The sequence below is a fragment of the Argiope bruennichi genome, chromosome 4, assembly GCF_947563725.1.
Source record: "Argiope bruennichi chromosome 4, qqArgBrue1.1, whole genome shotgun sequence".
In the NCBI taxonomy this organism is placed as follows: domain Eukaryota; kingdom Metazoa; phylum Arthropoda; class Arachnida; order Araneae; family Araneidae; genus Argiope; species Argiope bruennichi.
This window is the reverse complement of record NC_079154.1, coordinates 61,124,245-61,137,465: the sequence shown is the minus strand read 5'-3', so window position 1 is coordinate 61,137,465 and position 13,221 is coordinate 61,124,245. Positions and strand designations below refer to the sequence as shown.

The 13,221-nt window shown below is 31.0% G+C and overlaps 1 protein-coding gene across 1 annotated transcript; it reads left to right on the top strand.

Annotated features, from left to right (window-relative positions):
• The first annotated feature begins 267 nt into the window (after positions 1-267).
• Positions 268-11,491, top strand: LOC129966504 (uncharacterized). Its single transcript, XM_056080938.1, has 2 exons — positions 268-658; positions 10,497-11,491. The coding sequence occupies exons 1-2, from the start codon at positions 469-471 to the stop codon at positions 11,453-11,455; spliced, it is 1,149 nt and encodes a 382-aa protein (XP_055936913.1). The 5' UTR covers positions 268-468; the 3' UTR covers positions 11,456-11,491.
• The last annotated feature ends 1,730 nt before the right edge of the window (positions 11,492-13,221 follow it).

The window sequence follows — 13,221 nt, the reverse complement described above, 5'->3', positions numbered from 1 at the left end:
AGTGGTTATTTTTATCTAAATGAATATATTTTCCTTCTTGTGGAAAAAAAAAATGTATTCTATTTGCGTTGTTAGATCTGTCGATGTTTAATAGATTTTATGAACTGTAAGGTTAGTGGAAAAGTTTCTTCAGTTTTGGGAAATATTGAGGCTGGTTGCACACACACAGTGGATTTTCCCGCAGCGGACTATTTACCGTGGACGCCGTACCTACGCACTGAAAATAAGGGCGCGGTTAATTTTCCGTTCGCGGATGCTGTGCAGACGTCGATTACCACTGGCGCCAGCAGTAATTTTACCGTCGCCATCTTATTACAGGCGTACATAACCAAATGCAAACTCTCACATGGCAGTTGTTTTGTTTTTTTAATGTCTAGCGTTTCTTTTTCACAGTGAGTTTTACCTTTCTGCTTGAAACAATTTTTTTAGCATCAAAACGTTTTTGTTTGTTTGTTTTTTCAAACTGTTATGAGCATGAGTGAGCTAAGTATTGATAATGAAATTTTAATTGCTTTAGTCCAAGAAAGGCCTGTTTTATGGGATAAAACTCTAGATATATTTAAAGACAAAAACGCTACCAGAAACGCGTGGCATGAAGTTTGTCTGGAAATTTATAGCGACTTTGATGAACTGGAAGAAAAAAAAAGAAATGAACTTGGTAAGTCTGTACTTTTTAAACACTTATTAGCGAAAGTAGGGAGCCATAAAAAAATCTAATGTTGAGAGAATAGGGCCAGATAATTTGTATTTACATTGCACTATTGTTTCTGGATTTAATTATCGATTCTTTTTATTTCTGAAAGTCATAGCTGGCTATTATTAGCAAACGTTTTATTTGTAAAAACATAAGCACTATAGGAAAAATAACAATATTATGGTTTCTAAAAATTTAATTATGCTTTTAACTCATTTCTAATAAAAATATATTTTTACTAATAAATAAAAATCATGCACAGAAAAATGTTTTCTGTAGGAATACTTGTTTTAACTAAGAAAACGGCATATTTTAGTTATCCGTCAACGATACCATGGTGACCAAAATGTTTTTATATTTTGGACATCTGCCAGGAAACCTTTCCTGTATTTGAAAGAAAATATCAACATAGAATGTTTGAGGATGCTTCTGATCGTGACCCTGGAGGGTCACGTTCTGATGGTAGCCAAGTAATAAACAAAGCGAGCAGTAGCTCTCCAAACGTCGGTTATCCACTAGGGTCTGCTGCTTTGCTCTGTGAATATTACGATCCGTTGATTTGCTAGGTGTGAAGCGGTTGCTGTGCATCCGCTCTAGCAAATAGTTCTGCATTTTTTTTTTTTTTTTTTTTTATGCCCTGGGTGTAATGCGATTTTATTTTTCCGCTTTGGTATAAAGTTCCATTTAATAATGATATTATTGAAAAAGAATATTAATAAAATGTATTAATAATAGTTAAGTAATATGTAAATTAAGTTTCATCTTTTTAGAAGTTACTAGGATAAATGGGGGGGTAGCTAAAATTTTCTGAATCAGAAGAAACAATTTTACATTTTTTTTTCTTTATGTTTTCTTATGAAAACAGGAAATAAAAGGGCCATACTAAAATTTATTATACAAATTACTAACCATTTTCATTTATTTTATATTTTTTATTGCTGAAGTTTTTATGCCCATTAAAAAGAAATACTTCATATGGTATTGTTAGAATTTTTTTTAAGTCGAGAAATTGGAGACAGTATTATTAATAATTTTTGTTTACTAAAGATATAAAAAATTATATTTTCTTTTTGAAATTTGAAACTGGAAAATACTGCGAAATATTTTTACTGATATGTAATTATTATTAAGAAACACAAGCGTATTGTATCAATGAGTTTGAACAATATACGTCTCATGCTGTAAAAGTTCAGTGAATATCCCAAATTAAACTTTATATAGTTTTAAAAAATATGGATACTATTCAGAATTTACATTGAAATTATATTTTTTTTACCATTGTTCAATCTATTAATGAAAACATTCTCTTACAAAAAAACATATAGTCGGGCTTGCTTCAAAGCATTTTTTATTTACAAAATACTTACAACTCGTTTGTAAGTAATTTTATATGTGGCTGGGATGCAAGAGTAAATTGGAATAAATAGAAACAACACTATAAGTTAAATTTTTTTTAAACTTTATCTAGTGGATTTAAAGGAATTTTTCTACGATTTTTAAAGCATTTGAAACGATGCAAGGAGTTTCTGATTGAAAGAGTTTTTCGAAATAAAATCTGAAACTAACAAATTAAATAGCATATGAAGGATATTCTAGAAAGTTTCACAAAATTAATTAAGTTAATCGCACGATAAGTTGGGGAATGGAGCGAAACAAGGTAAATAAGACTAATCCCAGTAAATTCTAATTTTTCTAATAGAAAGATATAAAATGGAATTTTGAATATTTTTTTTCATTATTTTCAGAAAAGCATATGGAATTAATGTTTATCTAATTTCGCCATTGTTTGGTTAATTCATTTTGTTAGTGTTTAACATAATTTTTTTAAAAATTTAATAGAATGAATATGTATAAAAAATTTACAGGCGTTGTGTCAATAGAGTTTTTAATTTTTTTTTTCTTAAAAATATTTTAAAGTTTTTTTTTAATTATCTTATAGGTGAAAGTATTCAATCTCAATACATAAGAAATGTAAAATATCAGGCCTTATTTGATTGGCTCAGTCGATTCGCAAGTTATTTCAGTTTAAAATTCTTTCAAGAAAGTTTTTCATAAAAATTATAAATTCCAATAGCAAATGCGGAGGTAGAATAGAAACGCAGCAATTTCTTTGTTAAAGAAAGTTCTCTTGCACTGTTTAGTATTTTTAAAACAATAATTCGTCAGTAAAATTAAAATTTTTGCCTTGTCTTTTCTCAAGGGAAATAATGCAGTTTAACGTGATCTTGGTTAATATTAACATTATTATCAAAATCTTCTGGCCTCGAACCGCCATATTAGAATGTAGATATAAATATCCATTTAGAGTGATCACAATATCGTTTAATGCTATGAGTTTTGGAATAGAGAACTGAACGAACGATCCGTCATTTACAACAAGACTGACTTTTTTGAAATTCCTTGCTTCTCCTGTAAAGAAACATCTGAACTCGGAGACATTTTAAACATGGGATGGAGGTTCACATTCATTTGTCTGAACATAAGCGATATATATTGCAGAAATATGTTGGAACAGACATACAATGTTCCCTACAATCGAATTACGAAAGCAAAATGGATTGAAAAAAAAATTAATTTGAGTGTTGAAGACAAATTCTTAACAAGCATGAAGTTTAGTTATATCAATGTCCCGTTTTATAGCAACACTAGGGCTATTTTGGGACGGACCTCGTAATTTTGAACCGGTTAGATGACGAGGACAACACCTGAGCTGACACCTCCCTCTCCAAACTTCCACACCACACCAGTGGGAGGACGTTTGGTCCTGACGGATTTAACATGCTTACAGACGTTTCTTCGGTGAAATCGGATCTCGAATCTCAAACCCTCCAATTCCGAAGCCGAGACCATACCGCCAGGCCACCGCGGCATTTTAACAAGCATGAAAGTTCACCTGAAATAATCTGTGGTTCAGCGAAATTTTCGCAGGCTTTTCTTTTTAAGTTAGAAAAGTCATGAACTTTTTGTGAAAAGACCAAACAATAAACGTTGATCATTCCGACGGGGACTAATGTATTGAAGAAAGCCCTCTTTACAAAAATAAATAGCTAAGCATTTGATATTTTGAAACGCGATGTGCAACATAGGCCAATAAGTTTTTTTAAAAAAAAGTGCAAACTTATATGAGTGAGCTATTAAGGAATAATTGTTAACAAATAATAATTAATGAAATCTTAATTATTTTTAAAATAAATTATCAATAGCCCTGAGTGTTATTTCCTCCTTTCCTTTGAAGTTATAAAAAATGCAGTTCATTAGACCCAATTCGTTTATTATTATCAACCAATTAATATTAAAAAATTTTAAGTCCCGAAATGATCATATTAAGAGGCAGATATTGTACATCAATATATGCTGAATGTCAAATAAAAACTAATTAATTAAAAGCTTTTTTTAGAAATCTATAATTTTCAAAAGTTAATTTTGTAAGAGGCCTTGTTTATTGGCCTTCTAACATTTATTTAATATGATTAATAATATTTTTCAAGAAATAACATGTATTTGGTAAATTATACTCAGTTTCTTCCTTCATGAAAAAAGTGATAAGCAAATTGAATAAGAGTTTATCATAAAAATATATTCAGTTTTCTATAGGAAAAATTCAAACAACAAATCAATTAAAAGCAAATGACTTTATTCTGTAATTCCTTTTTGTGGTGTAAGAGAAAATAAAAAGTTCTGAATTGTTTAACAAAAAATGTATAAGTAGGAAGAAAATATAGTTTAAAATAATAATAATGATTTCACTTTAAAAATGGTAAAATAATAATTCGATAATATGAAATTACCAAAAATTCCGTTAATTAGTAAGCTAACAATGTTTTGTTCAAAGTAGCATTTCATCTCTTGCTTTCTTTGATATCTTTTAATCATCAACTTTTTTTTATTAATTATTATTATAATTTTGTACATCTGCTTTATTCTGTTCTTCATATTTTTCAGTTATCAATTTATTTTCACTATTCATTCTTATAATTTCATACTTTCACTCTTAGTATTTCCAGTTCGAAGCTCAAGAAATTGCATGAAAAGAAGGTTTTAAAATTATAAGTGAATCGTGCATTCGAAATGCCTTTCATCCTTGGTTTATTTTAATTAATTCATTTATATTTGGCATACATTATTTCTTGATCTTAATTTTTTCAAGCTATTTTTATTGCCATCGAAAACCTAGAGCTAGTTTTAGATACAGAGATGAAAAATACTTCGAAGATAAAAATCACCTGCTTGTTTGTGTCGTTTAATGATGCATCCCATAACAAAAGAATAATACCCCATAAAGAATACGTTATTGCAAATACCGCAGGGTTTACCAGAGGCAGCCGTGCGGAGATTAGTAGAGTTAGGTTTGGCAATATGAAAAGTAAACAAATTGGCGACATCCTGGCCATCCACAGTAAGGGAAGTATTGTTTGCCAACGGATTCTAAAATCATACGCACTTTTGTGTATGCGTTAGGATGTGTTTAGTTCCTCAAAACAGGGGTGAGAGGAAACTGAAGTGGTAGGTGAATGCTCGAGGATAGAACCTGAGACTTTGTGGTTAGCAGTCCAGTAACTAAACCATTATACCAAAACGACCGTTCGGGTAGAAGAGTTGTTAACTGGCTTATATGCTATTCACCACAGTACTCTCCCTCCAGTAAGTCGGAGGTGAGACGAACGATATGGCTGTTGAGTAGTGATGTATTAAGTAGCTGTTGTCTAAATGGACCGGTACCCAGTTTAATAGCGCCAAGCGTTATGGCGAGCGTGCGTGGGTGCTGATGCGCCAAGTGTGCCTGACGGCTTTGGGTTGCTGCGTCACGTGAGTCTGACGGCTTTTGGGTTTTGCTGCGTCAAGTGAGTCTGACGACTTTTGGTTGGGGGTAGATGGCGCCACACCAGCTGTACGAAGGTTGAAGATTCATTGTCCGAGATCACCAATGGCTGATGCTGGAGGAGATGTTGACATTTAACAATAACGTAAACTCAGATTACTCGCAAATTAAATTAAAATAAAATAATAAAGCCAGAAATGACAAGCCATAAATCTCATACACGCGAATTAAAAAGTATCTAATAAGGCAGGAATCATGGTTAAAGAATGAAAAAGAATTCTGGAAAATGCACTAATCCTTCCGCGTCTCGCCCCTTAGTGAGATAGAATCGTCGAAAAGTGGTCGTCTCAGGATACTGAAACGAACAGTAATCCTGCATGTTTCTCACATTGTTTGCTTTGAGACCTCCATTTGAAATATTTTCTCCTTGAATATCTTCTAATCCTATAACTGACACTGTATCCTTAATCATGTATCCATCTGTATCCCTTACATAATTATGAAGAATAATATAGGCTTTAACAATATTATTAGTTTGAAGACAATGAAGATACTTTTAATTTCGTGACGTCGTTTTATTCATTTTGAAGAAGCAAGCATATGTACAAGCGATGCGGAACGACACAGAGCGACACAGAAACGGAATGAGGAAAAAAGCTCTTGGACATTTTATCCCTGGTCTTATATAACCTATGATTTTGATAGGGAAAATATTTCTTTACAGTGCTAATGTATTATGAGATTTCGATAGGGATTTTCATTACACGGGTGGACAAGGTAGGGAAAACACAGGGAGATTTTAAAAAAGAATTTGCTTGATCAGCGGTATTTTTGCCTCTTCACGCGTAGTGTGGGAAAGTTAGATTTTAGCTGCTTCAACAATTTAACAAAGCTTCTCTTGAATTAATTAAGTAGAGACAGTGGAATCGGATCACGAAATAAGAGAATATTTTAGAATGAAGTTACTATGAGCTAAATTAAGATGAAGTTATTATGAAAATTAATTAAATTGAAATTAGAGTTAAAATATCATTACACACACACACACACACACACACACACACACACACACACACACACACACACACACACACACACACACATATATATATATATATATATATATAAGAACAAACTTTAAAATTTCCAGTGGCAGCATCCATTTTTCACATCAAATTTTAAAGCTACATCAAAAGTTATTCCCGGAAAGTTAAATTTCATTAGTTTAAGTCGTTTCGTTTCGAAATTAAGAGCTAACAAAATTTTGAATTTCTGATATTAAAATTAAATTTTGAACTTTTATTCATATCTTAAAAATTTATAAATTTATTGACCACCGAAACTCTTTTTTTGTTATGAAAATGCAAGGTATTCTACTGATTTTGTATACATAAAAAGTAATTTTTAATATGAGAAAAAATTGCAAGATTAGATTAAAAGATTTTTTATAAATTGCAATATATTTAAATTTTGGCATAAATCGAAGGACAAGGTCATTTTATGGGGACATTCAAAATTTCGGTTCATTCGTACGAGTAGTTTTCTGTATTGCATCCAAAACGATGCATTTAGGGGGACATTCACAAATTGCAAAATATTGATAGATTTTATTTGGCGCTGAAATGCTACTGACCATGCATTCCTTGAAACAAATATAGCATTTTACATTGTTGCGATACAAAAATAATTTCCAAAACCATTATTAAAAAATTCTTCAGTGGCCAAAGTTATAAAATCAAAATATTATGAAAAAAAAAAAAAAAAGAAAGAAAGAAACATTGCCATAATATTTATACAATCGCCACTTTTAAGTGTGAAGGATGACCTTTATTGTTGTAATAAGCTAAAAATTTTACTGGTCAGTTCATATAATGCCATTTGCAACATAAAACAAATTCCAGAAAAGGGGAATTTTATTTAGTAATAAATACTTTACAGGATTTAACTGTTTAATTTTACAAGCACTCCGACAAATTATTTCTCTTAACAATTTATGGATAACGAACTCCATATTTTCTAAAGAAAAAAAGACCATTTTTGTTTATTTTTTAAAATTTACTGATGTTTGTTTCAATGCCCAACATTTCTTTCACAAGTCTCAAATTTCATAGCATTAATCTGCCCCAATTATAATTATTATATTCTGTTACAAAACCACAAATGGAATAAAAAAATTCACACATCAAGACGTTATTTAAGAAGCTTTTAATGTTGATATTTTGCAATCATATATATGGAATGATATTTTTAAAATCAAATTGAAATCTTAATTAATTTCCTAATTTTTATCTTAATTTAACCCATATTAACTTCATTATAAAATGTTCTCTCATTTACTGATCCGATTCTACCTTTTTTATTTAATTGATGCTGCACGTGCTCTATAAAACTCCAAACTTCAGCATTTTCTCACTCTCCGAGTGAAGGGATAAAAATCCTTAATACTTACAATATTCCTTTAAAGATACATAAATTTCCCTGTCTTAAGACTGACTATATGTGACAAAGAAATCCCTATCAAAATCTCATTATAAAATCACTGAGGGGAAAATTTCGGCCCCTTTTGCTTTTGTGTCGTGATGTAGACAGACGTGTCACATTGCTTTTTTTCTTGTAAATAAAATATGGCCCCCGAAATGGAATAATGAAAGTTTTAATTCCTTTTATTGATTTTATTAATCTAACAGTTGATTGATAAATACTAAATTTTTCAATGCCATTTTAATTAAACTAACTTTGTTCTGTTTAAGCAAGTAATTCTAATATAAATTATTGATTATTAAGCTGGTTACTTCTTAAAGATATCCAAAGGAATAATTATTTTTATAATTATGCCTTATATAATACTATCTATATATAATAAATATTCTTATAGTTATATATAATTATTATAACTATATCTCTTTTAAATTTCTGTTCATAAAAGAAGTAGCAGATATGTGATGAATTATAGCTTAAAAAGTGTTACGATGTTGGAAATGAAAGATATGTATAAATTTTTAGAGTGATGCTCTGCAATTTGCTTTTCACGTCTCTAAACATGAATTTTTTGACAAACAAAATGCATTTTCATGGAACACTAAGTTGCCGTAAAAGGCGGGAGAAAACATTTACATTTATCAATGAATAAAATTCACTTTTTTTTGTATCTTCTAAAATAAAGCAGTGCATCATTTCATGTCTGTTTATCAAAGTATACAGTGATGATAGGAATAATGTATACTGATAAAGAAATGCAGGGATAAAGCACAATGGTATAAAAAAAACAGTTAATTTTTTTCCCTCTGAACCGTTAAGATATTAATTTTAACACTAAAATTAACTTTTCTTTTAAATAATAAAAGATACATTTAATTTTATATCATTTTCTCATACAATGAAACTTTCTATTTTGATACTTTCAGCATAATGGAAAATCAGGCTCAGATGCAATTTAAATAAAATTCCCTATGCTTTTGAATATTTCCTGGCAAAAAATACTTATATTCTTCCAAAAATGTTTCTTCAGGAATGAAATAGCAATCGATTTTAATATATAGATTGTAACTTTAAAAATTTAGATAAATAAATAATAAAAGTACTATTACCTACGTCCGGAGAATATCTGGATTTTATACATATAAATATGGAAACGACCCCTTAACAGAAAATATATTTATGTGATCCAAAAACGGTGTTGCCATAGGAAATTTCAAAGTAATTTATAATTTTAAGTATGTAGACAACCTCCTATGAAAATTTTAGGCACAGCATCTTTTAGTATTCATTACGACCTTTAAGATGGTATTTTGTTTTCACATAAACGATAGCTGAAGATTTTCTTTTCGGCTACCAAATGTGTTCTAGTATATGGCCATAGTGAATTTTATACAGCCCAAATGTTGCATCACCAATAAAAAGTTTCGAACTTTTCGACTTTCTGTGCATGGTAATTTTTTTAATTCAGGTAGATTTTTTGAATTACTTTCTTTTGGTTTCCACAGTTAAGTTTGCTGAAAAATCGACGAGTTACAGCCGTTTCCATAGCTGCCAATATGTACAAAAACGAGACGATATTTATTGTCGGCAATGCCCATTAGCACAAGTGAATGGCAATCTTTATAATTAAAATGTATAGACAAACTTTTTATTGGACATTTTTTTATGCAATGGGAAAATTTTGCTGCATTTTCTAATCCACTTGCTACTGATTCTCACAGAGAGATATGCAAGATTTAATAAGAGGGACATGGAAGGTTAAGCTTTCTTCTTCTTCATGAGCGCAACAGCCCCTTGCAGATCTTGGCTGCCTCAACCACGCACACTTTTTATCACCCGCAACTCCATTCCAGTTCTTTATCCTCAGAACACTCAGCTCTCTTTCTACATTATCCAGCTATCTAGTTGGAGGGCTTCCTCTGCCCCGTGATCTCATAGAATTTTTAAAAGTGGATATTTTGAGGGCGTTGTTTTCAGGGCTTCTCCAGATATGGCCAAGCCATCTTAACCTATTGCTCCGGATAATTAGTGTTATCTGTGGATGCCTATAGAGTTTGTGTAATTCAACTTGAATATAGTTTGCCAGCATCCTCTCTCTAATACTGGGCCAAAGATCTTTCTCTCGGACATGTTCAGAGAACGCTAAATGTCCACGTTTCACTTGCATAGAGCAGAACAGGCATAATATGAGTCATATAAATTCTTAGTTTAGTTTTTCAACTGATTAAGTTGGATCTTAGTTGTTTTTTCAGTCCAAAGAAACTTTTATTAGCCTTTATTCTGTTGTGTATTTCTGCTCCGAGTTTATTATTAAGGTTATGCTCTTCATCATCTTAAGTAGTGCCTAAAGACATCTTTGACTATAATTCTAACTAATGAGATTCTTAATCTGAAGGAATAATGAAAGTCGGCGAAATTACATCCACTTGATAAATATCTGAATTTTTTTAATTTAGTTAATGTACTTTTTTTTAACTTTTACTTTACTTTACTTTTTTTTTTTAGGTAAAGAAGTGACGAAACGGTGGAAGCATTTGCGTGACGCCTTCGCCAAGGCTGAAAAAAGGGCAAACGAAAGTAGAGCTAGTGGCTCAAAAACTACCAAGAAAAGAAAATACATATTTTCTGATGAACTGCAGTTTTTAAAAAAATTATACGATAAAACAGAGACTACTCAGAGTTTTTTAATAAATGATGAAAATAAAGATGAAACAGATGGTTCTTGTCAACAGCCTTTTAAGCACTCGCAGCATGAAGAATTAATAACTGAAACAAAAGGAAAAGCTATTTGCAATACAGTACCGCGAAAGAAATTTAAGAAATCAGATGAAGTAAATTTAAAGGCATTGGTGAAAACAGAGGAAGTAAATTTAAAGGCATTGGAGAAAAACGATGAAGTAAATTTAAAGGCATTGGAGAAAAATGATGAAGTAAATTTAAAGGCATTGGAGAAAAATGATGAAGTAAATTTAAAGGCATTGGAGAAAACAGCACCAGAGAAACTGAACGCCCAAATGTCCTTCTTCCACAGCCTGTTGTCCCATACAGAAAATTTTAATAGTGATGAATGGCTTCAATTCCAAATTGAAGTTCTTCAGATCATTTCTAATATAAAAAATCAAAAAGCTGCAGTCCCTTACTATACTGCACAATCCAATGAGTTTCAGCAACAGTATCAACCAGCCATATACCATCTCCAACCACATTCCTTTTCACAGCCATTTCAACAACCTTTCACTACTCAAAATGCACTGCTATCTCAATCAAGGCAGAATCGTTCAACGAGTACAACTCTGGATTCACTCCATCCACATCAAGAACCATCAACATCGATCCCGAAGAAAAATAAAATAACAGCAGCTGAATACTACGGACGTTTTAATAAGTATGCTGCCGAAGAAAATGGTGAAAGAAGTTCAGTAGATTCTGACGATTCATCGAGCACAACAGACATTAATTTCTAATTATATATTTATGGATATAATGCGTATCTAAGTATCTATAGCTTGCTTTTATGGAATTGTATCAATAAACACTGTTAATTTCAAAACTTTAAAATAAAAAAGTATTTATTCTACACAATGCAATTTAATATTCCAATTTATAGATTTCAAAATTTATTTTCTTATCTCAGTGTTATTGCCAGCATTTCTACAGATGAATACTACATTTTGGTATTTTTGGGCTGAATAGTATCTTATAACTGTCCATGTAATCCAGCAAAGGACGTCATTGACTTTCTGAAGAATTTCATATCAAATAACGTATAGAAAGCTCCAACCTCCTCTCTTTTCTCGTTAATTGGATGAATCCTCCAAATAAAAAGCTTTATTTTTTTCCCTTTGCATTCGACGGCAGAATAAAGTTAAAATTTGCTTTCTATTCATTTCAAACTACACTTATGCAGTAAATAGTTTAAATAACAAGGTTAAAGTAAATTTATTTGTTGACAAAATTACGCCAACTTTTACGACTGTGGTGTAAATTTTATCACTTTGTGCGTAAACGTTCGATTCCTGTGAGCGGTGACAGTAAATTACCCGCAGCAGGGAGAGGTATCCCACAAACTTGTCATATACCAGAGAAAGCCTTACATGCCATTGGCGTAGAATAGTTACAAAATATTAACTTTTGGCGTGAATTTGGCATTTTTACTGAATCTGTGTAACCTTTGGCGATTAATAGTATTTAAAAATGGAATTAGTGTTTCAGACAAGTTTTTCTCAATCGACTGAAACAAAAATTTGACACAAACTCCACTTGCAGTCACAAAATTCCATACCAAATTTGATATATTTAAGTCATTGCGTTTACATATTTCTGAAAGAACCGACAGGCAACTCGTGGTTGGATTTTGCTTAAATTTGACAGGTGTCTATATACTATAGACGTTAAAGCTGTATGCCGAATTTTAACTATCTAGCTCGCTTCGTTTTGCAATTATCGTGTTAATTTATTTTCAAACAGATGGATTTCTTCCGAGATTTTACCTATTTGATAGAAATCTGAAAAGTTGGTGACCATATACCAAATTTCAACTGTCTAGCTCAGAGCGTTTTTGAGTTATCTTTGTCACAGAGATACTGTCATTTTCCAAAAATGTGTTTTTTGAAGTGTGGGAGGTCTCAAACGTAAAGATTCGTCAAAATCTCAAATTCGAATTTTTTGACAATTTATTGCATTCTATGCTACATCAAAAAATAAAAAAAAAAAAAAAAAAAAAAAAAAAGCGACGTGTGTGTATGCAGCTTGATAAAATGAGGAAAATATACCCCTTTCTTTTATTACTTCATTACTACTTTTTTTAAAAGACTATTTTGTCTGGATAATGGTATTTTATATTTCTCATTTATCTAGGTAACATGATTTCTCTTAATTTTAAAACAGTTTTTGGTATTGACTGCATGAATTGTAAAAAAAGTTTAAGCTGAAGGTTACAATAGGTATTAAAAAATACAAATTACACATTTTGTGCTTCATTCTAGGAAAATGTTATTGAGCATTGCAATCTAGCTTCCCTTTTCGTCTGATTATTTCTGGCCTATCAAACATTTTATGTTATAAATGCCTCCTGTGGTCAAATTAAGTTGATATTCTATAACTCACAGTTCAAAAACCTAATTTGTCATTTTTTTTTCTTTTTACATTTTGTAATTAGATGAAAAAAAAAAAAAGTTTAAAAGTGCTACTTTTGAAATTTTTGTAGAGGAAATGAGTTTATTTTATAGAT

What these genes read in the sequence shown, in the direction of transcription:
- LOC129966504 (XM_056080938.1), top strand. Translation starts at nt 469, where the DNA reads ATGAGCATGAGTGAGCTAAGTATTGATAATGAAATTTTAATTGCTTTA. An exon ending in AAAAAAAAGAAATGAACTTG is followed by an intron (nt 659 to 10,496) that starts GTAAGTCTGTAC and finishes TTTTTTTTTTAG; the next exon opens with GTAAAGAAGTGACGAAACGG.